General features: G+C 40.1%; 1 protein-coding gene across 5 annotated transcripts in view; it reads left to right on the plus strand.

Moving 5' to 3' along the window:
* Window positions 1–27,191, plus strand: part of LOC148646815 (NLR family CARD domain-containing protein 3-like) — an 83,582-nt gene that overhangs the window by 25,357 nt on the left and 31,034 nt on the right. Inside the window, exons 5-6 of one of the 5 annotated variants that reach the window (XR_015927770.1) lie at window positions 2,523–4,272; window positions 17,476–19,232. Coding sequence is in view for 4 of the 5 variants with exons in the window: in XM_088609194.1 (XP_088465320.1) it covers window positions 2,523–4,272; window positions 17,476–17,602 (1,877 nt within the window). In the remaining variant the exon portion in view is untranslated. The other 4 variants (XM_088609194.1, XM_088609197.1, XM_088609195.1 and 1 more) reach the window with 4 other exon arrangements.

A 27,191-nucleotide genomic window follows, 5' to 3' on the forward strand; every position in this document is an offset into this window, starting at 1 on the left:
GCTGTCACCATGAGTTTTCTTTTAACAAATAAACATTTCTTTGAAAAACTAAAATAGCAAATATTATGGACACTATATTGACATTTTTTATATTTCTAGAAATCACAACACGTTCGAAGCTAAGTCATTTATTAATAACAACAAATAATTTGAAGCTGCTACTATCGTTATTACTGATAATAAATATTATCGACACTATATTGAATTTGGTGGTATTTCTAAATATCATAATTTAATTAGGGAATATAATATGGAATCCCATATCTAAAGAAATTAATAATGATATTAATTTAAGGATTTAAATACATGTATTTATATAGCTGGTAGTATTACTGTATTCTACTTTCTTTGTAAACATGTTTTAATAACACCCAATTTGCAACGGGTGAGAAAGAGACAGAAAAAAGTAACTCCTGTTTTCTTATGGTCTGTAGCTCAAATCCTGCTTAACTAAAAATTAGACACAAGAAGAGTATTATTGGACAATATTGTGAGGCTAAAGAAATTAATAACAATATTAATTAAAGGATCTAAATATATTGTAACGCATATGGCCGACATTACAGGTTGTACGAGCAGGCTTGCCAGCGCGGTGACATCACTTCCCTTCCCTGTGAATAGCAGGGACTTGAGCCGCTGGTCTGAGGGGGAGATCTCCCCTTGTATCATTCGCTAGATACATGGATCAAAACAGACTAAAAACTAAATGAAATACAAATGCATTATTACAGTGACTCGTTTTGTTTAAGATCACTTGTCCTGTTCTTCTTTTCTGTGCTTCCTTTTCTTAGCACCCAATAGCCACATCCTTTCAGAGGATGATGTGCTTTTACTAGCTGCAACTACATGATTTTAATTTTAAACCATTACAACATAGTTTGCAACACAAGTAAAAGGTCACTAGTAATGTTTCATTGCATGTTAGATATAATGAAATATTAATAAAATTGATCATCACAACATTTACCACTTTCCAAAATTATACAAACTGTATTTAGTTTAACAACATTAACAGCCTAGACTAGCACAGCAGTAACAGAAAGAGCCACTGAAGGCAATTTTTGACTGTGAATGTGTGTATTAAAACAATATGTTGCCTTGCACATTGAGGGTCCCTTGGTGATATCAGGGCTCTAAGCAGCTGTTTAGTTTGACTGTGCCCAGGGCTGGTCCTGTCTACAGGTACAGTAAACCCTTAGTTTGACAGGCTTCGCTTAACGGTCTGTGGATTAAACAGACAAAATCTGTTAAAGGGGAATTTTGTCTGTAAAATCAGAAATCACTTACCTTTCCCTGCAATAATGAGGAAATGCACAAATATTAAAATAAGGTATATCAGGAATATCAATGGTGCATTATACAGTAGGGGTAGGTCACTTGCTTGATAGGTTTCATATGCTTTAGTACATCTTATACAGCACACTATATGAAATGTTAAATACAGAGCTTGTACTGTATATTTACAAATAATGGCATGGTGTTGATTGCAATTCTTAACTAAAGGTCAAATACAGAAAACAAATACATATAGTATAATCTATATCTAATCATGTTTTTGGGGTTGAAAAAAAGTCACAAAAGTCATTTCACAGACCTTTCCCCATATTAGTCTGTTAAACCCAGGATTTACTGTGTTCACTCAGATACTGTAGCCCTTGTTCTTGAATTTCATTACAGTTGATTATATTTCTCTTATGTGTTACTTTATTTTTATCAAAGAAATAGATGTGTGATTCTGAAGGTGATTCAGTACACATGAGCTAATTTAGATTCTCTTCTACAAGCAGGTGGACTCTGTTTATTTGCTAAACATTTTGTAGAATATTTTTCACTTGGATGTTGAGGGTAGGATGTCAGGTCCAAACTATAAGGCAACAAAAGGTGACAATGTTTAAAGGGAGTTCTATAGACACTGTATATGTACTCTTGTAGTGTGTTTGCTGTGAACATTCTGTTGTTGTAGTAATACATTATTTATTGTGTTATGTGCAAATATTGCTTTTGATTTTATCGTACCAATTTCTAATTGTTCCTGTAAATTCAACAATCACCTCAATACAGTGAATAAATATTTTAAATCGTTTTAAGAATAGTGTATTGCAGTTAATAGTATGACACACTTTGCTTTTGCCACAATGGTCTGTCAACATCTTGAATTAATTTCCACTTAGCTTTCCGGCATATATGGTAGGGCAAAACTAGTCTTTATTCAAATATCCTCTGTCTGGAAACTCTCCTCATGAGAGGGTGTGTCTGTGAGGCTGTGAGAGAGCAGAACATGACTATCAGAGGGACATTAAAAATGAGGAGCTGCAGCCTGGAGCTCCAGCTGGGACACTGATGGACTGTGTCTTTGATTCTGGACTTTATCTGTGTCCATCTGTTTTGATTGTGTCTCATACTTACAAACGTAAACCTCAATAGCTGGTAACCCAGTAAGAGATCTGTCATCATATCACACTGTCAGGATTTCTCCTGCAGCCTCAGACTGTCTCTTTACTTTTGTGTTCTGTCTGTTTTAGGGTGGCTGCAGACACTGAAAGACAAACACAAGGAAGCTCTAAAGACGAAGTTTGAAGTTGTGGCTGAGGGAATTCCTAAACCAGGAGAGCAGACCCTCCTTGATAACATCTTTACACACGTGTGGATAACTGAGGGCAACTGTGTTGAGGTGAATCATGGACATGAAGTCAGACAGATAGAGACTGTCTCCAAAATCACAAAATCAGAGATCCACTCCATCAAGTGCAGCGATATTTTCAAGCCACTGCCAGGACAGACCAGACCCATCAGGACTGTACTAATGAAGGGAGTTGCTGGCATCGGGAAAACATTCTCTGTGCAAAAATTCATTCTTGACTGGGCTACTGGAAAAGACAACCAGGACTTTGACTTTATATTTTTTCTTCCATTCCGTGAATTAAACTTGATCAAATTAGAAATGAGTTTACAGAAACTGGTTCACTGTTTCTGTCCAGAGATAAAATCCTCTGATAATGTTTTAGATGGCCACAAAGTCCTGTTCATCTTTGATGGTCTAGATGAAAGCAGACATCCTTTGAACTTTAAAACAAACCAGATATGGTCTGATGTGAAAAAGCAAACTTCAGTGGATGTGTTGTTAACAAACCTCATTAAGAGGAACTTTCCTGTTAATTCGTCCATCTGGATCACTTCAAGACCAGCTGCAACAGGTCTGATCCCTCCAGAGCTCATCAGCCGGGTGACAGAGGTCCAGGGCTTTGAAGACCAGCAGAAGGAAGAGTACATCAAAAAGAAGTGTAAGAACAGAGCTCTAGCAGAGAAAATTGTTTCACATATAAAGACACTGAGGAGTCTTTACATTTTGTGCTATGTTCCTGTTTTCTCCTGGATTGTAGTTACTGTTCTGGAGCACACACTGGAAGAGAGCAGTGGGGCCAATCCAACAACACTGACAGATTTCTATACATATTTTCTGCTTGTCTTACTGACAGCAAAGCAACAAACGAAAAAGAAAGAAACTGTCCTCAAAACAAATCAAGAAGTAATTCTGAAGCTGGGAAAGCTGGCATTTGAAAGTCTGGAGAAAAACATCATAGTGTTCTATGAAGAAGATCTGAATAAATATGGCATTGATCTCAACAGCTCTTCCCTTTGCTCAGGGGTGTGGAAGGAAATATTTAAACAAGATTCAGTTTTGTTTCAGGAAAAGGTGTACTGCTTTTTACACTTGACAGTCCAGGAGTATTTTGCAGCTCTGTATGTTTTAGGTTCCCATCAAAACAGCAATATTAACCCACTGGAGGAAGGAAACCCACCAGCTTCCACACTGTTCCACTTGAATAAAGTTGCACTTGGAAAAGCCATCCGGAGCAGGACTGGTCACCTTGACCTGTTTGTCCGATTCTTTTTGGGGATGTTAATGAAGAACAACCAGGCGCATTTGAAGGGATTCCTGTCACACACACAAAATCACTCACGTGACATACTGAAAACAGCAGAATACATAAAAAAACTCATTAGAGAAACTTCCTCTCCTGAAAGATGCATGAACCTTTTCCACTGCCTGAGTGAACTGAAGGACAAGTCTTTAATGGATGAGTTCAATGTGACTCTGGATAAAGTAAAACGTTCAGGACAAAGACTCTCACCTTCCCAGTGTTCAGCACTCACCTATTTCTCACTGCTGTCTGAGAAAGAGATTGATGTCTTCAACATGAGAGAATATGCTACATCAGAGGAGTGTGTACGGAGATTGCTACCCGTGGCAAAGAAAACAAAAACCCTTAGGTAAGTACCTCAGATTTCCTTCACATACAGTACAAGGGCCAAACTATCCCTGTGAGGTCTGCTGGCTGGTACTCAGTACACATATATATTGATCTCGTGCTCTGGCACACTTTTTATTTTTCAACATTAAATCCTATAATGAACTACTTTAACTTTTTTTAAATTAGTTATTATTGATTCTACAGTATAATGCGAAAATATAAAGCTACTGGCAGTTTACCAAATGAAAAGCCCACAATTCGAACTTCAGACACTCCAGCTGCAGGTGTCGGCCCAACAGCTCACCACAAGCCTGACTCCACTCAATTGGCTTGCAGCCTGGAGCTCACAGTCAGAGACGTGGCGGTCAGTGTCTCAGTGCTGAAGCAGCTCAGATTCAACAGCCGTCAAGGCCAAGGTGACAGAGCTAGAGAACTGTAATAGAGTCAATCAGGGGGTCTCATGTTACTATTTCTTCTCTGAGTTTTATCTCTTTTTTTTGGGAGCTTCTGGGGAAAGATCTACTTGAGCCCCCCGCTCTCATGTGCACAGTCCAGGGCCTCGCCCTGTCATCATGTGCTTTCATCTGTATGAAGTGAGGGAATCGGTGCTGATTTTTTCAGTTTATTTTATTGTCTAGTTTTAAAGTCATGTGGATATTGTTCATTACATTATATCACTCTCCTTCACTGGCTAGTGTATTTTATATTATACCTTATACTGAATTGCAATTAATCAAATTAATACAGTCAACTTTGTGAGCTGGAATGTTGAAGGCTTAAATCATCCAGTAAAATTATTTAAGAATGAATGACAGGTGAAGGTAGGAATTGCATTCCTTCCAAAAACTTCTTCTTATGTCTGACCAATTTATGTTTGTGGGAATTGCACAAGTCAGACTTGCTACAGGCTGAAGCAGGCAAGGACTGTACAGAAGCAGCCACTATACCACACTGCGGTACACTGCCCACAGAAACGTCACTGGACAAAGAATATTGATAGCACTTATAATGTGTTAGACATTAGTGAAAACATTAGCTTTATTCAATCTGTTGTTAAATGCACCTAATGTAGAATATTAATATGGATTCATGTAATAAAAGGGAAATTTTGGTAGCTGAAAATAACAAGTTTCTTAATGTTTTTGACAATATTAATTTATTATTTTAAATATATTTATATAGATGGTAGTGGTAGCGTATTCTACGTTCTTCATGTGCAAAGGCATGGAATTGTTTAACTTTGTGACTTGTGGTTATTTTGGAAATATTTTGACGTGCTTGTTTTAAATACATTTTGCTGTGGTTATTGTTGTAATGGAATTGAAAGGCTTGTGAACTGAGTGATGTTTTGGTTGAGTGATAGAATTTTCACCTGTGAACCAGAAGCTCCAGGGATCAGGTCATGCCCAATACATCAGTGCTTTTAATTAATAGACTCTTCGATAGTAAAATACAATAAGGTGTACTATATTGACTTATTATTTTTATATATCACAGTTAAACATTAAAATATTATACTAATAAATGAATAATGTAAGTTAGTTAGCAAAATGTGAATAATGTGAGTGAAAACTAGTTCTACCAGATGTTCAGAGAGAGAGTCAGAGAATTTAAAGATGCCCTTAAACAGAAATCACAATTGAGGTTTTTAAATGCCTATTTGTTTTTAATATTAATTATTAAAGCCACTACACATAATATATTTTTAAATAAGTGATATCTAATATAAGAGAGAGGAATTAATAAGACAAAAATTACAAACTGTTTTAATATTGTGCTACAATCTCTCTTGTTCCCCTTCTTCTCCACTTTGATTATGAGGATGCTGGGACCCCTGCAGGTTGAGAAATGTGGGAAAGTGGAGGAGGGGTGCGACAGGCAAAACATGAAAAAAGAGGATTTGATATCATGAGAATTTCAGTGAGACAGGTCATGCTGTAATATGCATGGACAGTTTAAACTGAATAGCAGTTCTTTTCAGTGTAGTAACATGAGCATGCTTAAACTTAAACAATCTTTAACCAACAAATTTGAAATCTTTTAATACAGAAGTTATTAACCTATTTCATACTCACATGCGATTTGGGGAAGGGTGTGCCCAGCAAGTGTTTAATGAGCATCAGGAGTCTATTTCGCAAAGTGAGACTACTCAACCAAATAGCTTTAGTAAATTGACAAAAGTCTGTACTTTCAGGTTTCATACAACAAGATCAAATTGTATTTCGTTAAGTAACTACAATAGCTCTTGGAATTCATGTGTGAACTGGCTTCATCACTATGTTCTCCTTCCCACTGATAGCTGATGTGTGGAGAGCATACTGTCACTTTGGCTGCCTTTGCATTATGTTGCTACACACTGGTCCTGGTGGAGGAGAGTCTCCATTATCTGTAAGTGCTTTGAGTGGAGTGTCCCTACTGCAGTTCAGTCCGTTTTGAAACTCTTAAGATCTATCAGTTTGCTTCCATACTTCATACTGTAGGTAATTTGCTTTTCCTGCGGGAAAAAAATTTGGAAGAGCAGGAGAGGAAGCATGAGAAAGGTGCAGTCCACTGCTGTTAGTCATAGAAATGTTAGTCAGTGAAATACAATGTTTTTTTTAAGCCATTGTGTCTAATATATTTTTATAATGAAAATCTTTAACTCATTCTCTAATAATGTCAACAGAGTACACATTAAATATTATTTTTATTTATTTTATATATCAGTCTGTTAAATATTCACATTACATTCACAATCTCTTAAGCCTTTTGCAGATGGCTGCCAAGTTTCACTCTATTGTGTCACCATTTGTACATATGATGAGAATGATACAGCTCTGTGAAAGTTGCCCCCCCCCAAATGAAACAAACGATGAAACCCACCACGTTTGTTAATGCTCTGTAAGTGCTGTTTTGTGCCACTAAATGTAGTGTATGTGATGTTTTCGTTTTCAAGATATAGCACCTTTTTCATGGGTGTGATGTCACTCAGCTCCCCTAAAATGCTGCAAGAAACCGAACAGGTCTTATTGATTAGTGCTGTGTTTGTGCCATTGAAAGTAGCTTTCTAGCTGCTTTTATCCCCAAGACATAGTGCCTTAATTTTGGGTAATTATATGACTATGTATGACAATCTTGAGTGGTAGCAACACATTCTGGGCAGTTCAGGCACTGAATTACTGATTGAGAGTATAACAATGTTTTTAATTTTCTGTCTGTCTGGCCTTTGACAGATATTTTGCATTTGAATACCAGTATTTTCTTTGTGTCTATGTGAACAGTAAATTTAAATAATCTCCAATGTCATACTATAACCGCAAGAGTTGTCATTTCAGCCTAAAAAGCAAATGTTAACAATTGCATTTTCTAAAAAAATTGCTTTAACTGTCATGTCATAATACTTTGTAGCTGTCAGTGCCAGTATTTCTTTAAACCGAAGAAGTAATCAGTTTTTCATTGTGTCCTTTTTAAATAGGCAATTCAAAAAACATCTAAATGCTTCAACTCGTCTTTTGATTTATGTATTTAAAAAAGTTACAATGAGCAACTTCCCCCGTTAAAAGACCATTGTTGTACTTTCTGTAGTATGCAAAGCAAATACATAAATGTGGAATTGTACCAGGAAATTGGATTATATATTTTTGTATGATCACTTTATGTACTACATTAAATAGCACTGGAAAGACTACCACATCATATATATAGACCACTAATACTTGAAAATATTTTTGTTAATTAAAGAACATTTGAAGAGTGACTTTTGTATAGTATTTGAATTGGAACATTTGTAAAATGATGCATCTGCCAGTTCAATCATTTTCTAACTGCTTTATCTAGTACAGGGTTGTGGGGAGCTGGAGCTTATCCTGGCAAGCAACTGGCACAAAGCAGGAACAACCTGGACGAGATGCCAGTCCATTGCAGAGCACACACAGATACAAACATGCACACATTCTCACCAGGACGCATTTCCCAGAAGCCAATTAAACTACCAGTATGTCTTTGAACTGTTGAAGGAGATGGGAACACCGAGGGGAAACCCATGTTAACACGGGGAAAACATGTAAATGGCACACCAGGAACTGAACCCTTTCAATTGAGCTACCTTAAATGACACAAACAGTCACAAATGGAGCAGTAACGAATGAGACCGGTTCAGGTCTACACTTTGTTGGGGGGGGGGGGCTGAGTGACGTAACCCATCCCCTGTAAAAATAAGAAACTAGACATTGGAAATGGAAGGAGCACAAACACTAGTCCCAGATCATCTAGGTGATGCCACCTTGTGTCAGAGAGGCAAAAGGTAGCTGGACCCAGTTACTCTGTGACCTGCATGGGGAACTCCATAGATGTCTGAGCTGGATATGCCTGGAGTCTGTCCTGGGAAAGTAGAAGTTTGTGTCCAAGCATGAAGGTGGCTGGTGAGCCGCCAGCTCTATGGCGAGCTGTGTGGCCATGTGGTGGAGCAGTGTATGGAAGAGTTCAAGTTCAATGGAAATTGATTCAGTGAGCTCATACAATTAAAGAATGCAATACAAATATACAACAAATTCAATAACAGAATGCATCCACTCAGCATATTCACAAAACATCCTAAACTCACACCAGTAATACAATAATAACAGTGAGATAAGTAACAGTGGGGCCTAATAGAGCCATGCAAAAATATCAGAGTTGAAATGCGAATATATGCATCTCACAGCCTCCAAATAGGTGCTGTTATAGACCTAGTAGTCCTTGTCTTAATAGACCTAATCTACTTGTCAGAGGGGAGAGAAGTAGATAGAAGTTGGGCAGTGTGGGAAGGGTTAGCAAGGATGTTCAGAGCTTTGCATTTCAGAGTGAGTCCACAGAAGGAAGGTGACATCTTATAATTTTGAAAGTGATATACACTTCTCTCTCTACCTGCTTCTTGTCCTGGGCAGAAGTGTTGCCGTACCGCATAGTGATGCAGAAGGCCAAAACACTCTTGATGACAGATCTCTGTAAAAGAGGTTTAATGCTTCCTGTGACACTCCAAACGTCTTTAACTGTCTCAGGAAGAAGAGCCTGTGGTGAGCTTTCTTGACCATAACGGGTGTGTTGACCTCCCATTGTTTGTGATGAGGCATGCGAAAGCAGTGTTATCAGCTTTTTGACTGAACCTTAATGTGAAATAGTCATTTGTGTTCAGATAGTAAAGCATAAGTGATCAGACACAACCCTGAGGAGTTCCTGTGCTCAGAGTGAGAGCCTTAAAAATAGTACCTTCAGCTTCACCAGCTGCTTCCTATCAGAAAGGAAATCCAGTAGTCAATAGCATAGAGTCTGATCAATACCCACATCTGCTAGCTTATCTAAAAGCTTGAGAGGGGTGATCGTGTTAAAAGCAGAACTGCAGTCAATAAAGAGGACCTGGCTGCTTCTAGATGTTGAAATATGTCATGGAGCCCCAGGGAGACTGCATCCTCCACTGACCTGTTTGCTCTGTAGGCTAACTAGCCTTGGGTCCACGTGCAATTTAGACAGGAAGTTGGCTATAAGTCATTCCAAAACTTTCAGAATACTGATCTGTAATTATTGAGGCAGCTCACAGTGAATTTCTTAGGTACTGGTATTAGTAATCATCTTAAAGCAGTGTGGTACCTTAGCCTTTTTAAGGGATCAATTGAAAATACCAGTAAACATAAGAGCAAGCTGAGTGGCATGATATTTTGGTATAGCTCAACCAAGACTCAAACTCAGCGGACACAGACTGCAGCCCATTGTCGGCGGTTATGGCCTAGTGGGCAAAGAGGGAATCCAGGAAGTCAGTGACCGCTTCAATAGTGACCGATAGAGATGGGGACACTATACTGTAAAAAGGCACTCTACTTCAGATGGGAGGTTAAACCAAGGTCCTGACTCTCTGTGGTCATAAACAATCCCAAGGCATTTCTCAAAATGAGTAGGGGTGTAACCCCAATGTCCTGGCCAAATTTCCCCCTGGCCTTTACCCATCATGGCCTCCTAATAACCCCAATCTCTGAACAGGGTTCATCACTCTGCTCTCCTCCCCACTGAGAGCTGCAGTGTGGGGAGTGTACTTGTGCACTATGGCTGCCATTGCTATATAAAAAGCGCTATATAAGTGTAAGGAATTATCTTCTGGAAACAGCTGAGGTAGAAGCTAAGTACAAAAGGCACCCTGGTGTAGCAGAGGACATCAGCACGAATGATGAAAGCTGAGGTTCCAACTGTAAGGGTGTAGAGTAACCTGAAGTGAATTTTGTGAAAACAAAGAAGCTGGAGAATTGTGTGGTGAGCTCCTCCACTGTGGGGATTGGGTACTTGTCTGGTATAACAGCTTTGTTCACTGCGCTCAGGTCCACACAGATTCACAGGCCTCCTGTCTTCCTCCTGGCCGCTATCAGATTGGATACCCATGGGGAGGCATCAACCAGTTCAGGTGTTTGGTGTCGAGGAGGGGCTGGAGAGGCAGAGAGGCAGCCGACACTCTGAATGTCACCAATGTTATATCATGAACCAGGCACAGACTATATAAATACATTTGGCATACAGTATAATGTTATAGTGGTCTTTGAGGTCCTAGGCTTGCTTGGCTGTGTCAGTGTGTCTTTGTGCAGGTGTGCTCTATTGAAGTACAGTATGATGTGACTGTGGTCAGAGAGAGGAGTTTGTGGTCAGACAGTGAAGGTGCTTATAGCAGAGGGGTCCAGCTGACCATAGTTGACCACACTGCTGCCCAGAGCTGAGCTATAACCAAACCTTTCTAAAAAGTCCCGTTTGGTCCTTCCATTGATGATGTACAAGCCCAGCCTTTGACTTTGATAGAGCTGTAGCTGTGGTGGTTCCACACCAGGATTGGGAACCACTGTAATACAGGGTCTAAGGAGAAACAGAGCCTAACAGAGCCAGCAATGGGTACAAGGCAGCATATACTGGTCAGAACACTTTTCGGAACCCCAGTCCATCACAGGACACACAGACACAAATGCTCTGAGAAAAGGGCAAATTTTCCCAAAAATTAATTAACCCACTTGTATGTCTTTTGACTGTGGGAGGGAACCGAAACACCTGGAGGACATCTACGGGAGCATGCAGACTCCATGCAGATAACACTCCAGGAATTAAACTCAGGGCCCCAGCGCTGCAAGGCAACAGTGCTCACCCCTGCTCCATCATGCTCCCATCCTCTCAATCACGTAGACCAGAATTATTGACCCTAATAATAAATCAGAGCTAATAACATCAGAATAGAAATATATCAACTATGAGAGTTGATAGTCTAACTTTAAACTAGCTTCATGTAATTCATTTGAAAACAGCTTTAAATCCCAATAATAATTCACTAAGTCAGTGCTTCCTTTGAGCCTCTCAGCAAGACTGGCTCCACTTTCTCACCACCACTCCCCCACCACTCAGCCCCTCGTCCTGAGGTTAAACCACAAACTGTAAACACTGAAAATGGGGAACGAGAAAAGGTTTTGAAAACATCAGAAAAGACAATCATTTCACCCTAGACTAAAATAAATATATTAAAATAATATACATTATACATTAATCTAAACATATAGCAAGTTATAGAAAAACATAAAAATTGGGAAAATTCATTTTATTATAAGGAATATGGTGATCTGAATTGATGGCACTGCTATTCAGAAACAGTAGTCAGGTCTGAGTAGCATAAATATGGCCAAGTTTACAAGAGTTGGTTTAGGGTTAGGGTTAAATGTAATTTTCAGCTAAGAAATGTGTTTTTAAACAAGTGTCCAGAAAATATGTTTTGTAAAACCAATTGAATCAGGTAAAAGGAAACAGTTCAACTTTGGCTCATCAGATTTGTGAGGGAAAGTGCACATTTCCTTGTGAATACTGCTGAATGAAAGGATGATAAAACACACATTTTTCAATTTATGTTATAATAGTTTTAACAGAACAGGAAAATTTCCACTGTCTGTAAAACTCTTTTTAGCACGGCACTCAGATGCCGGAGTTTCAGTGGCCCACACACTTAGTAATACCATTCCAGGTGTTTACAATAAAATATGTAGAATTTTTTAGATTTGTTCCATTTGTCTCAAATGTTTATTTTTTATTTTTTTATTTATATTCAGGCTAGAAGACACATACTGTAGGGAAAGGTCTATAAGCATTTTCAGACTTTTAAAGGTCCAGAACTTAAAATATTGATCTTTGAAAACAGAAAAAATCTATTTATTGCTTTATGTGTTTTTTTCTGGATATTTCTGTCTGGTGAGTGGAAACAGTCAATAAAGAAACATGAAGACATGAAGACAAAAAGACAATAAAGAAATATGATTTCATCTGCATAATGGTCAAGAAGGTAGCTTCAATTTAAGCTCTAAAGTAGGGCTCTAGTGTCTACATGTCCAGAGATATTGCAAAATGTTTGAGGGGATATCTTTCCAGACAGAAATCTCTGTGTCAACTGGCCATACTGACCATAAAAGTTAAGGGGTGAAGCTAGCTCTCATCACAGAAAGAGCGTTGCTGATCTTGGTGCTGAAGTTGCTCCTCGATGAATTCAAACAGTCATGGGAGAGCTGGAGCCAGACCTGACAAGCAATGGGCACAATGCAGGGCCTTGGAGAGGATGTCAGATCATCACAACACAGACAGAGGAAACCTGTGTGAACCAAGAGAACATGCAAACTCCACACAAATAGCACTTCCGGTGAGGAATTGAACCCAGGGTCCCAGCACTGCGATACAGCATTTTTCACCACTGACCCATTGCCTGAACCAACCATATCCATACTCCTCAAATGGAAGACAGAACGGGGCCATTTTTCATTCTTCACCAACAGACTGCTCTGAGCCAGTGTCATCTAGCTACACCACCTGCAGATGTCCATGTCAGATTTTATCTGTACTGCCTCTCAGGTGATGCTATTAATGTAGGGTCATCCCTCTATAGTGCCTCCTCTCTAGCCTAGCCTGCTCATGTCCCTGCTCTTACTGTAATAGAGTCTCATACCTTAGAGGAATTGTCTTTGGACACAGCTAAGGGGAAAGCTCTTATCACGATCCACACTCCCGCGTGCACCTCCCGGCGTACAAACCTGCGCCGCTATTAGCAATTAGCCCTGTACTCCCTGTTTTCCCATATAAACCCGTTCTCTCCATTCACTCCTCGCTCACTGTTGAGATAGTCGTAGCTTTCTCTTGTGCGCTTTTCTTTATTTACTGTTTACTGTTTGTTGTTTGTTGTTGTTGTTTACTGTTTTGTTTTTTTTCACATATCCAACATGCAATTCTTAGGCTACATCATTTCCAAGACGGAAGCCATTAAGGACTGGCTCACCCCCAAGAACTTGAAGCAAATTCAGCGCTTTCTGGGCTTTGCCAATTTTCACTGCCGCTTTATCAGGGACTTCAATTCTGTCGCAGCCCCCATTACCTTCTTGACCCGCAAGGGTCCCAGGCAAGGCAAGTTGTCCCCCGAAGCCGACCGCACCTTTCTCCACTTAAAACACCTTTTCACCTCTGCCCCCCTCCTCCGCCACCCGGACCCCTTTGCCTTTCGTCCTGGAAGTCGATGCCTCTGCTCATGGAGTTGGCACCATTCTATCCAAACGTCATGGAGACAAGGGCATCCTTCACACCTGTGCCTTTTTTTCTCGAAGACTATCCCCTGCCGAGTTGAATTACGATGTGGGTGACAGGGAACTACTTGCCATCAAGCTCGCTTATTCTTCACCTGATTTAACTTCTTGATCTCCTACAACCCTGGCTCCAAGAATGTTAAGGCTGACGCCCTTTCCCGCCTGCATGACCCTCCTAATGCTGAGAGACCTCCTGAACCCATTATTCCCCCTCATAAGTTTATTGCCGCCATCCGCTGCGACATTGAGGACCTCATGCGACGCCCTCAGTCCAACCAGCCCGTACCCCCCCTGTGCCCCACGGATAAACTTTTCGTTCCTGACTATGTTTGCGCCGACATCCTCTGCTGGGTTCATGACTCTCTCTTCGCCGGACACCCTGGAGTTCGCCACAGCTGAGAGCTCATCTCCACTCACTTCTGGTGGCCCTCTCTCAAAACTGACATTACCGACTATGTTAAGGCTTGCCCGGCTTGTGCCAGGATCAAGACTCCTCGTCTCAAGAAAGCTGGTCTCCTTCAACCCCTCCCCATTCCCATGCGTCCTTGGTTTCACATCGCCGTGGACTTCCTCACTGACCTTCCGTTAAGTCAAGGCAAGTCTGTAATTATGGTAATTACAGATAGATTCTCCAAAACCGCCCACTTTATCCCCCTTACCTCGTTACCCACTGCCCAGGAAAAAGCTGATGTCTTCGTCCTCCAGGTCTTTAGACTCCACGACTTACCGTCTGATATTGTCTCTGACAGAGGTCCCCAGTTTACATCCCATTTTTGGAAAACCTTCTGCAAAGCTCTAGGCACCTCCGTCTCCCTTACCACCGGCTACCACCCCGAAACTAATGGCCAGAGGACAGATCTTGGATTCCGAAGCAGGACATCCTAGATAAATCCCTCATCAAGTCCTTCCATCAATCTACGGCGTCCAGAGCCGCCTGTGGGGGGTACTGTCACAAACCACACTCCCGCTTGCAACTCCGGGCCTACACACCTGCGCCGCTATTAGCAATTAGCCCTGCACTCCCTGTTTTCCCATATAAACCCGTTCTCTCCATTCACTCCTCGCTCACTGTTGAGATAGTCATAGCTTTCTCTTGTGCGCTTTTCTTCATTTACTGTTTACTGGATTCCGACCCTGCGCTGCCTCTGACCTTGACCTCGTCCCTGCCTCGCGTCTCTTGGATTTGTTTACCTCGCTGCCTCGATCTCTGGACTCTCGACCCTGCTCTGACTCCGACCTCGACTCCGTCTCTGCCTCGCGTCTCTTGGATTTGGTTACCTCGCATTTTAACCACTGGATTCCTGACCTAGCCTGGCAACCCCGACCTCGAACTTTGTCTCTCGTCTCTTGGAAGTCTAACCTGATTCCTTTTAGCACCGCATAGGGTCCGATCATCTATACTACTAGTCCACATTGATTAGTGTGACAGCTCTGTGCAGGCTGTGCACAGATCTCGGCTGTCTGCACTCCCTCACACTCCCCAGAGAACTCGTTTGGGGTACAGTAGGATACACACCCTGCCTGGGGATGCCTGTACAGATCTCCCTCAGTAAAACAGCTGATGGTCTGCATCCTGCTTCCCTCAGATTTCCCTTTCAGCTGCATTTCTGCATCTTAGCTGCATATTTTCAAATGTCCTTCAATCTACAAATCATCTTTTCTCTGTGAAAGAAATCAATCATTATTCGTCTTCCAAAAACTGCCAGGTCAACTGCTTAACAGCTACAGGCCAGCTGCTCTTACATATCTCCCATGAAAAGTCTGGAGAGAATCTTAAAGCATTACATTACAAAAAATTCACAAGACCTTATTGACCCCCTGCAGATTGCATATAGAGAAAGGAGGGGGCAGACAATGCAATACTCACATTGTTAAATCCAGTCTATCAGCAACTTGATCAAGCAAGGTCATATGTAAGGATATTATCTGTTGACTTTCTCTCTGCTTTTAACACAATACAACAATTGCAGCTTGCATAGACACTCTCAGAACATCACGCTAAACAGTATATTGATAAGTTACTGTAGGTCCTAAACATCTTAACAAATAGGACTCAACAGCTCAAACTGGGGAACTGGTTAATTAGACATTCACTGTGCTTCCACTGGATCGTGACAGGGCTCTGTTTTGTCTCCCTTACTGTCCATTTTGTACATTTCATTAAGGACATTACATGTACATTAAGGGCACAGCACTGGCCAGTTTACTAAGGAACCCAGAAAACCATCATTGACCCATTCTAAATGACCATACTAAAAGTTCTCCTTACAGGTAATATTTTAAAAACAAAGGAGCTGGCCATTGATTTTAAGAAAAATGCGACACCGCTCCAATCTACAGTAACTAATGGTCAGACTGTCAAAATTGTCAATGACTACAGGTATACAGGACTGGCGAGAGAAAAAACTGAGTTAGGACAAATGCTGCAACACCATTTATAAAAACAAAACCGAACAGAGACTCTTTTCTAAGTAAGCTTAGCAATTTCAAGGTAGATAGAACCATGTTATCACTTTTCTTCAAGTCTTTGATTGAAAGTGTATTAACATACTGTCTCACTTGCTGGTTTGGTAACATCAGTACCATTGATTGTAATAGCCTGGAAAAACTAATCAAATTAAGAAGCAGACAACTGTGTCAAATCAAATCGCCTTAAATATCCTCTTCAAAGAGAAAGTGGCAGAGAAAGCACTGTGTATTGTGGATTGTGTCTCTCACCCTCTGCATTGTGAGTTTACAATTCTCCCATCTGGGAGAGGACTCTGTGTACCCAAGTGTAATACTAATAGAAACAGGAAATCTTTCATTCCTACTGCAATATCTCTTTCAAACAATGTATTGTAACTATCTTCTCCCTTATCGTACTGTAACACTGTTTCACTGTCTTCTTTGCCTGTCATCGTGCTGTTATGTTTGGAGTATGCTGTAAAAGTAATGTCTCCAATGGGACCATGAAGCTTGAATTGAATTATTGTCATAGCTGGTGATCTGATAGTGGAGAATCTTGTGCACTATCCTGGGTGCAAAATAGTTTGTGTCTGTTTTGGATCCCTGTCTGTTCCTTCTGTACTGAGAGGGAGCTGGTCTTTCACTGATATAGCACCTGCTCCTGCCTGACATTCTTGTTAATCCTTTTGATCATCCTCTTCACTGACTGTAGTCTAGCCTTCAGCAGCCCTGCTGTTGTGTTCAAGATGAGTTATGTCAATAAGAAGAGAATTGTACCCAGTGCACTTTCTGTTCAGCTGTTCCTTAAGACCAGCATGAACACAATCTCAGGTGGAGGGTCTGTAGAGGAGGTGAGTGTTTGATGGGCTGATGAAGAGCAGAATCTAACTATAGTTTCTCTAGTAAAACTGTGAAAATACTTATGTTGGAAACGGTCTGGTTTTCTGACACTGTTACATGTTTTGGTTTGGGCTTGTATGCTGTTCACATTTTTATTGTCTTGTTTTAGTTATAGTTTTGGTTGTTTTTTGTTTTGTTCCATTGGTTTATTTTGTTCAAAATGGTATGTTGCTTTAACATTTCTAAAAAAAATCTGTTTCCATTTTCACTGTATCTCTGTGTGTCTCCCTGTTTTCTACCTTTCTGACAATTTCTTCTCGTCTTTCTTCTTCCTCCTGCATCCCAAGATTTGAAGCAGCTGTTGTCTTCATCATCCTCATCCATGGGCACTCTGAGATGGATAATGATATGATGTTGTATATTAATGCTGAGCTGGGTGCTGTAGTGATGACTTGGACAGAAATATATGGATGAGCTGTGCAGATGTTCAGCTGTGCTCCTGTCTTTTTGTCTACAGGATGTCATGATGTGAACTAGCAGAGAGATATTATAAAGATCTAGCCTCTGTTCTTCAGTCTCCACAGAGACTGTTTTCTTTAGATATGCTGAGATACAAAATATTGCCTTTTTACATGCATCCACACTTAGGAATTACAAAACATAAAAGAAGCAGGGCATATACAAAGAAAAAAAGTTGCTACACAGTTTTATACAAGTTATTGTTTTTGACTATTGTTATTTGTTAATATCTCATTACTGAGAGATTCAATATGCAATCTTTCCCATTTTGCCCATCTGGTTTACACACACACACATATATATATGTTGTTTTTGGTTTAGAATTCTATGAGCAATATTCTCCATTTCAATCATAGAGTCCTTCTTCTTTTGAACACTAGGTCTGTCCAGCTTTAACCAGTTTCTATAGATTTATTTAAAGGCTGTTCTCAACAAGTTCTAAACAAGTATCTTTCTGCCTCTCAAGGCAGCTCATCTGGTGTTTGTCCCAGATATTTCTTCCAGAATCTTTCCCCAATTTATTTTCATACCAGAATGTATGCCAGGTGTTCCCAGCCATTCTTCCAACAGTTTGTTTCTTCCAATATTGAATATGAACTTCAAATTCTCTCCATGAATGTGAATTGGTGGATTTATGCAGATTTGAATTGTTTTAGATTCTTAAATTGCTGTGGAGGTGCCAACCTCCTTTTCTCATTTGCATCTTACTTTAAACTCTTGAGTATTCTTCCTCTGTTTTCTGATATTGTACATAATGTACATCTGAAAGGATGTAGTTTTGGAAGAAAGTTTGAATGCAAAATTTATCAATTTGTTAATCTCTCATCTTAGAGTCTCATTTTCTTCTTCTCAGCTTTTCCCAGTGTTTTCTCCTCTCTCTGTGCTTGACCTTGCCTGTTTGACCATGTCTTGGACTGATCCCTGTGCTTTGAACCCTGCATCTTAAACGACTCTCCTTCAGACTCTCCCTGGGGCTTTAATCAGTTCTTCTCAGCTGAACCCCTGCCTTTTATCTCATCTCTAGTTTCACTTTCTCCTGCTTGCCCTGCTTGCTTCCAGCAGAGCCTGCACCTGGATTCAGTCTCCAGGTTACTGCTTCCATCAGCTCAGTCCAGGAGATATCACACTGGGGCCCTGGGTTCAATTCCAGACCTGGGGTGCTCTCTGTGTGAATTTTGTATGTTCTCCCCATGTTTTTGAGGTGTTCCAGTTTTCTCCAACAGTCTACAAACGTGCTGGCAGGTTAATACACTTTTGGGAAAGCTGGCTGGTGTGGTTGTGTGCCCTTTGATAGACTGGCATCCTGTCCAGGGTTCAATCTTGCCTTGTGACCAGTGCTTCCTGGCACAGGCTCTGGGTAACTGTGACCCTGAATTGGATAATTGTTTATTGAAAGTGATGTTGATGGTTTTCAAATGCTACACTTCCTTCTTTGTAAATCAGTTAACAATATAAACTTAAGCCTGTAATGTCAGATAAAGTCAAATTTCAGGGCAAACTTTAATCTAGATTTATTTGGGAGGGAAGAAAACCTCAGGTAAAACCTACACCACTCCGACACTCTTAAATCTACAGTCTTACTAATGTGCAGCTCACCTTATAGCTTCAACTACCTGAGTGACAGCTCCCCAGAAAGATGGTGACGAGCTATGCATCACACTTAAAACATTGTTTTACACTTAATATAACTCAAAGCATTATGAAAATAAATGCATTTTGCAATTTAAATCTAGTAATGCCAAAGAAAAGAATTTGTATTATGAAAAAAACTAAATAGAGGATTAGTTGTTTTGAGTGGTTGAGAGAAATAGCATGGGACTCAGACTTTAAACCACATAAAATAGACAAACGATTTAGTAATCGTCAATGAGGGGAATAATGAAGGTCTGGAACAAAACAAAAATCCTGGAGGTACCTTCATTCTTGCTGTGTTTATCCTTCCCAAGAATGAGAGAGGCATCAATTTCCATCAATTGAAGTTTTGCTTAACTTTTCTAGCACCCTTTAGTTACATTTTAATGTTCTCTAGGTTTCTGGGTATTGCATTTGCCCTATGTTTTATCTAATCCCAATCTTTTCATAAATTAAATGTATTTTTGATCTCCAGGGATATAGATTCCCCAATAACATTTCTTCAGAATTTTCTTTTTTAATTCCTATTCTGAAAAGTTGCTGTAGTCTGTGATTACATCCATGGGAACAGGAAAAGATGTTGAATTTCTGCTGTATATACTAACACCATCTTTATAAAGGGCCTGATTGTGTGTTCTCCTGCTATATTACCTCCCTCTGTATCCTTTTTATTCTCTGAGAGCATAAATCAGTGGTGACAAGCATCTCCTCATCTTGTTTCCCTGTATGAATTAAATCTCTCTGACAGAATACCATGAGCCTGTTCCTGTGCATTTGGTTGTTTTTACATTGCATGTAGCCAAACAATAAAACCATTATGAAAACCCAATTCCCTACAGGTTTCAAATACAAAAGGCTGTAATACTCTATCAAATGCTTTCTCTGGACCCAGAATTATTTTTCATTTCAGTTTTTGTGTTTAAAGATAGTTTAGTCTAGCCTAATAAGACCTCCATCCAAATAGTCAGTTTCTACCTGAAATGATGTCCTCTCAAACATTTTTAAGATCTCTGGAATTAAAAAAAGTAAGTATATAGTATACAGTATACAGTAGAATCCTTAGATTTCTTATATGCCTTACTGTGTCCTCTCACCAGACAGAAACATCCAAGACAAAAAAACAAGAAATAAAGAAATGAGTACATCTCATGACCTTACAGTACCTTTTAAAATCCAGTGATCACTGCTGGAGATTGGTTGTGAAAATACACTGATATATTCTCACTTTTGGAGATACTCCACTCCTTTGCCATTGAGCCTCTTCTACAGTATATCAGCTGCACTGGGTCAGCAAAGGGGCTGTCCATCCCAGGCTGCCCTGATCTTACTATCCCAGACTCAGAGTATACTGATGACTTCATGGTCATGGCTGGGGGAGAGAAGGATGTCGGGCTCTGTGAAAAACCCTAGAGGACTTTCAATTATTGTCATCACAAGGCCTGGCCTTGTGTCCTGCTGAGTCGAGCAGGAGACCTCAAACTCACCCTGGTCCTCTCTCTTTCTACTGATCACCACAAAAACAAACACAGGTCCCCACTGCCTCCTTTCCTCCTCAGTCTGCTAGAGGAGTGGTGCTCTCGAGGAGTCGAGGAGACACCCAGTCAGTCCTGGACTCCACTGTTTCTAATTCAGGGTCATGAGTGAGCCAGAGCCTATCCTAGCAAGCAATGGGCCCAACACAGGAGCCTGTACTGGTTGTCAGTCCATCAGGGGTTCGACAGAGGAAACAAGTGAGAACACAGAGAGAACATACAAACTTCACATAAATATCTCCCCAGGTCCAGAACTGAACCAGGGCCCCAGCACTGTGATGCAGCCATGTTAACCACTGCTCCACTGTGTCTCCCCTCTTAAACAACCCATCAGCCGCAATACTAGAATAGAGACAGAACAGGGCCACTTCTTATTCTTCACCAGCAGACTGGTCTGAACCAGTGTCTCCCAGTTGCAACACCTGATGGACATGGACCAGGGCTGCTGGTGCTGTGTGGACTGGATGTGAGCTACATTGGGACTGTATTGCCCATGGTGTATAGGCAGATATTCATGTCAGTTTCTGTCTGAGCTACATCTCGGGGGATGCTGTTAATGTAGTGTCACCCCTCTAATGTTCCTCTTGAAAAGCATAACAGTGAACCCAAATAATAAACCACATATAACTAAAGATGTGATAGACTGCATGGAGACAATGGAGAGTGACTTTGAAACAATGAACTCCAGGAGGCTGAGGCAAACAATGAAAACAGTCACAAACTTGAATTCTTCAAAAAAGAGCGTCCATACAATGGATGAGCTGGCTAAAGCAAATGATCTGACTGACTTATCTGAGGTTTGAGACACAGGACTTCTCTGTTGCAGGTGATAATATATTAGATACTATTACAGCTGACAGTAGTGCTGTTAAGCTTGTAATAATTCCACAGATGACCACACAATGTTTCAAGCAGATATGTGCGAAAAAGGCAACAGGCCGTGATGGCATCTCTGCCTCTCTTTTAAAAAATTGCGCAGAGGAATTAACACCAGGATGGTGCCCCGTCTTTCATAAGTCTGCTGACTCTCACTTTGTTCCAGCGCTGTGGAAAAAAGCAATAATCATGCCAATACCCAAAAAGCCCTGTCCCTCAGATAATAATGACTACAGGCCGGTAGCATTGATGTCTGTTGTTATGAAATGGTTTGAGAGGATTATGGTATCCATGCTGTGCTCAGAGGTGAACACTGAACTGGATCCATATGAGTTTGCATATAAACACCAGCGGGGCACCGATGATGCAATCAACAGCATTATGCATCTGTTTCTTAACAGTGATTTTTTTTTTGGTTTAAGAGACTCCGTACATTCCTTTATAGTGAATGTTGTTTTTTTTAGTTTCTCTAACGGTTATTTATATATGTTGTTGTGTTTGAGAAATTTCACAATGCAGCACAATGGTCTGTATGTGTTTTTCAATTTTAAATTACAGAAAGTAAGGAGGATATTTGCTCATTGGGCACACAAGCCTTGTGAAGTCATCTTGTGATCACTGGTAGAATTACAGTTGAAATTCCTGAAAAGTCTTATATAGTCACAAATTGATGGCTGTTTCAGGTGAAGGCACTGCCAAATTAAAAACTTCATTTTTTGTGCAATTGACTGAAGTGGGACACAACATCGGTCACATTAAGAACCTAGGACATCCAATGTATTATATTCTGTATGAATTTAATGTTATACCTCTGGTTATAGTTACACTTCTGTGCTGAGAAACAGGTACACTTTCACTGGTACAGTATATCACTTGGTCCCTCCTGACTCCCATGTTGAGTCTCTTGATCCACCTCTTCTCCAATCTTAGTCTGGCCTTCAGCAGCCCTGCTGTTGTGTTCAGGGTGAGTTATGTCAATAAGAAGAGAAGTGTACCCAGTGCACGTTCTGCTGGGCCAGGCCCAACTCCTCTTCTACAGGAGCAGGATAAACACAGTCTCAGGTGGAGGGTCTGTAGAGGTGGAGAGTGTTTGAGGAGTTGGCGAAGAGCAGGATCTCTCTTGAATTCCTCTAGTAAAACTGCAGAGATTCTTGTTTGAAGGTTATGACTTTAATCCCAAATGAAGCTCAAAGGCTTTCATAGCCACCGAAGTCTGTAGTCCTTGAGGTGAGATATTTTTGAAGAGGTATTATAGGAACAGGTATTATAGTGGATATTTTAAAACTGTGAGGGTCTTCCTGCTGATGTAGTGAAATATTATAAATGTTGGTAAACACAGGAGCCAGTTGATCAGCACAATAGCTGAGGGCTGCAGCTGACAAATTGTCTGGGCCTGTGGCTTTCCTTTTATTTTGTTTTTTGAAGATTGCTCTTAGTTCGTCAGTGTGGATGGAGAAAGAAAAAGGACGAAAATGAAGGTAATGGGGAGGCCATATCAATAATTCTACGAGTGACTGTGTCATTCGGAAGGGGCAGCAGGTCGAGCTGTTTAGCAGCTTTTTCTCCACACATAATATGTGTTATGTCATGTAGATTAAGCCGGTTCAGGGACGCCAAATATGTAATCATAGTGGCTCTCTGAAGGCACCAGTTCTGTAGGGTTTGGGCATTTACTGAGGCAATTATTAATTGTAGCAGTAAATCACAAAGTTGATTCTTTTGATGGCTTTAGAATCCAACCATGCGACATAACTCAAACAACGCGCACACACAGGTACTAATACACGAGGATACATTTATTAATACATAGAATATGCATGTAAAACTAACAGATCTTATCGAGAGGGTTATCAGAATACAAAAGATATATATTCAATCAGTTACAAAGTGTTACACATATCAAGAGGACATACGTTCAGTATATCATTCATTAAGACCGTTTCGTAAAGTGAACTTGGTTACAACTTCTACATTAGATACATTAGCAACCTCCACTCTAGACTCTTAGAACAAAGGAAAGTTCTGGCACTCGGACACACTGGCCGTTCCTTGGTTGTCCGGGCTGAGTCTCAGGATGGTCAGGAGGCGCGCTGCGAGAATGTCCTGCCCTTGGGATTCTCCTTTGAATTCCCTTTAGAATTGTTGAATCTGAATCTGAATCTCAATCTGAATCTGAATCTTGTTGAATCTGAATCTGAATCTGAATCTGAATCTCACAGGCTCTCTGTGTTGCCTGTTTTTACCTGGAGGAACTTCAGCTCATTGATTGGCTGAAAGTTCCATGGGCATCAGAGTCCCACGTGGGTTACTCGGCCCTACCAGTCCCTGATTGGTTGATCAAGGTGAGATATGAGTCACTTAGTCCTGACACTTAGTAATGCAGTACAGATGTCCAACTGGCACTCCCTAAACAGATAGGCGCCAATGGGTGACCATTGATCATGATAGCCAGGCTTAGCTAAGTGCATCCCCCTTTGGGAGCTGTCCTTATCAAAAGAAAACATCTTGCATGAATGGTTTCTCTGTGGCTGCACCACAGAGATGAACAGAGAAATGGGGCCTCATTTGGGAAGCTCAGAAACACTTAATTCTGCCTTATTATTAAGCCTCGCCGCTACAGTCACGTCCCTGGAAAACTCACCGCCCTTAATCAACTCCTTCACATTCCAGTGCAGTTTCTGGTTCCCCGTTCCCCGTTCCCCGTTCTGCGTTCCCCGTTCCCACTGGTTTTCCCACTGACCTCCTGACCCACGTTTTTGGATAAACTCCTGCTGGTACTTTTGAGTTCAGAGGATTTTGCTTTGGGTCCTTCTTCCGCAATACGTGTCAGCTCTTTTCCCAATGGTAATCAAAGTTCTTCACAAATAGTGTGCGGCTTACCTGCTTTAGCAATCCGCAAGCTTGCATTTTCCCCCGTTTCTGTTTCAGGAGTCCATCTCAGAAGTTAAAAGAAGTTTTTATTTCATGCGCATGGGAGCGAAACACAGAGACACTTGGTGTATTTTTCTCAAATTAACCTAGAACAGTTTTAAAATATTTTTCTGTTATCTATCACGCTTTCCACTCACATTCTCCTACTTCCCTATTTGCTGGAGATAACGTTTTTTTAAATACAATTAGTCATTTATGTTCAGAGTACGCATTCCTATACAATGGTATAGAATTACATAGTAGCTCTTGTGTCCACTCAAGTATTAGCGTGCCCTGTATCATAGTACGTGGCTGCGTATTTGACACATAAACTAATTTCATTCAATTAGAAAATGAAGAAATGTATTTATGAGAAATCTAATTCCTTATTCTTTTAAACAGTGAGATTTCAGCTGCAAAAGATAGCAACAGAGACAGCACTAGCACTGCTTGCCATAGAAGTTCAGGAAAGGGTGAATTAATCCATAATGCAATAATTCGGTGATCAGTAATAACAGTTTAAAATGTGCATAGATTAATGTAAACATGCTGGAAACTTCACAATTAAAGAGCTCTGTAGGAAAAGAAAAAAAAAGGTAGAGAAAACCCAAGCTTTTTAAGGCTGAAACTAAAATTCAGTCTAACAAATTAAGGCAAATTAAAATTTAGGATATAAAAATTTTTGGGGATGTAAATAAATACAAAAATGCACATGAGCAAAACATTTTAGAAATGGAGCTGGTGTTACTTTGAAATAAGCAAACAGAAAAATGTCATGACCAGACACAGTGCAGAAGAGGGATGCAGGGACACTTGCAAAGCTTAGATATACAGTACAAGAAATCACAGAAAGCTGTGTTTTACAAAAGAACGTCTGAACCTGAAACAGATTTGGCAGAGAGTGAGGCGCTTGAATAATCAGGTGCATTTCTGGCAGGGTGAGAATGAAGGTTTGATGGGATAAAGAGTCAGAAAATTAACTAACATGAAAAACAGTAATTTTATCAGAAAGCCTTAAAGTATATGAGTTAGTAGCAAACATGGTTTCATGGAAGACTTCTTAAATAGTTGAACATTCATTAAAGCAAGTCAGTTTTTGTTTGCCACACATAAAATACATTTTTCAAAGAAAGTAATTTAGCCTGTCAGAAATGGAACCACTAAATAAAGACATAAAAATAGAAATCCTATACAATGTAGCAGAATGAATTTAGGACTCAGCAGCTGTCAAGTTAAGATCAGTGTAAATTTTGTCACTGTGTTGGTGTAAGATGGTAACAGTGAAAACAGGTATTTAGAAATTACTCATTTTGAGAAGGAGATTATAATTATAAATCTAACAGGATAGGGAAAGCACAGAAAATATGTACAGTGTAATTGATCAGATCATTATGCAAAGCCATTTAGCAAAGATGGTGTGAGAAGAGTGACAAACCAGTATAGTTTTGATCTTTTTTTTTCTGAACCAGGGAAAATCTGATCATGTTTCTCTATAACAATAACAGTAACTGTAAACTTTATTTTATATAGCACATATCCAAGCATCTCAAAACAATATAGCAGGTGTAAAAACGGTTATAAAGACCACGAGTTACAAAGTAAATACATATAAGAAAGACAAGCAGTTAGAAGTGCTACCAAAGTTAGAAAATGAAGCAGATACAGACACTAAAAGGAAGGTTTTGAAGTTAGATTTAAATGCACTCAGGGTAGGTGACTCTGATATCACTGGGGATACAAATCCAGAGCTCTGGGGTATAGCTAGAGAAGGCCCTGTCACCCACAGAATGTATATGTTCTTGAGGACAACTAGAAGACCAGAGTCAGAGGGACAAAGGTTGCAGATAAGCCAGATAGGTATTGAATGAGGATGAGGATTTTGAAGTTGACTCGAAACCTGATAGGTAGCCAGTGCAAGGACTTGAAGACACGTGTAATGTGATTGCTTGTCTGCGACCTGGTCAAGATTCTGGTTGTCAAATTCTGAACATATTAGAGATTGCTTGGTGTAGATTTAATTACCCCAGTGAACAAGATGTACAGTCATCAATTCTAGAAAAAGAAGCCCTTTTAGTTTCTCTAATTCCCTTTAAAAGAAACTTAATCGGTGTGATGTTCCCTAATGCAGCTTTTTTTAATGCTATACATGGCCGGTATTTACATATGATGTTTGTGATTTAAACAAATTAATACAAGCAGTTTTTGAGGATTTAAGTTAGTCTGACTTATTGCAGGGAGCAAAGCATTAGGAGTTATGTTCAAGCTAGTAACAGCGTGTCTGAAGAGCTCTTGCAAATAAAAACAACATATTGTATGCAAAATAACAGCATACAGGTATATTAGAAATGAATGCAAAGTACAGTATATGGATATTCAAGGTATGGTTAGAATATGAGATGCCAGGTTGCAGATACTGAAGTAGAAGGATGGAAAGGTTGAAAAAGACGCAAGGGAGGATGTATGGACAAAAGATCTACTAGCGGTAGAGTTAAGAAAGTAAGAGGAGCTTTGAACAGTGAGGAAGAAATAAATTAACAACACAGAAGCTGGAATGTTGACCTGAACCTTCCTGTAGTAACAGTATAGTTGAAATG

This window comes from Lepisosteus platostomus, chromosome 16, assembly GCF_059453375.1.
Source record: "Lepisosteus platostomus isolate fLepPlt1 chromosome 16, fLepPlt1.hap1, whole genome shotgun sequence".
Taxonomy (NCBI): Eukaryota; Metazoa; Chordata; class Actinopteri; order Semionotiformes; family Lepisosteidae; genus Lepisosteus; species Lepisosteus platostomus.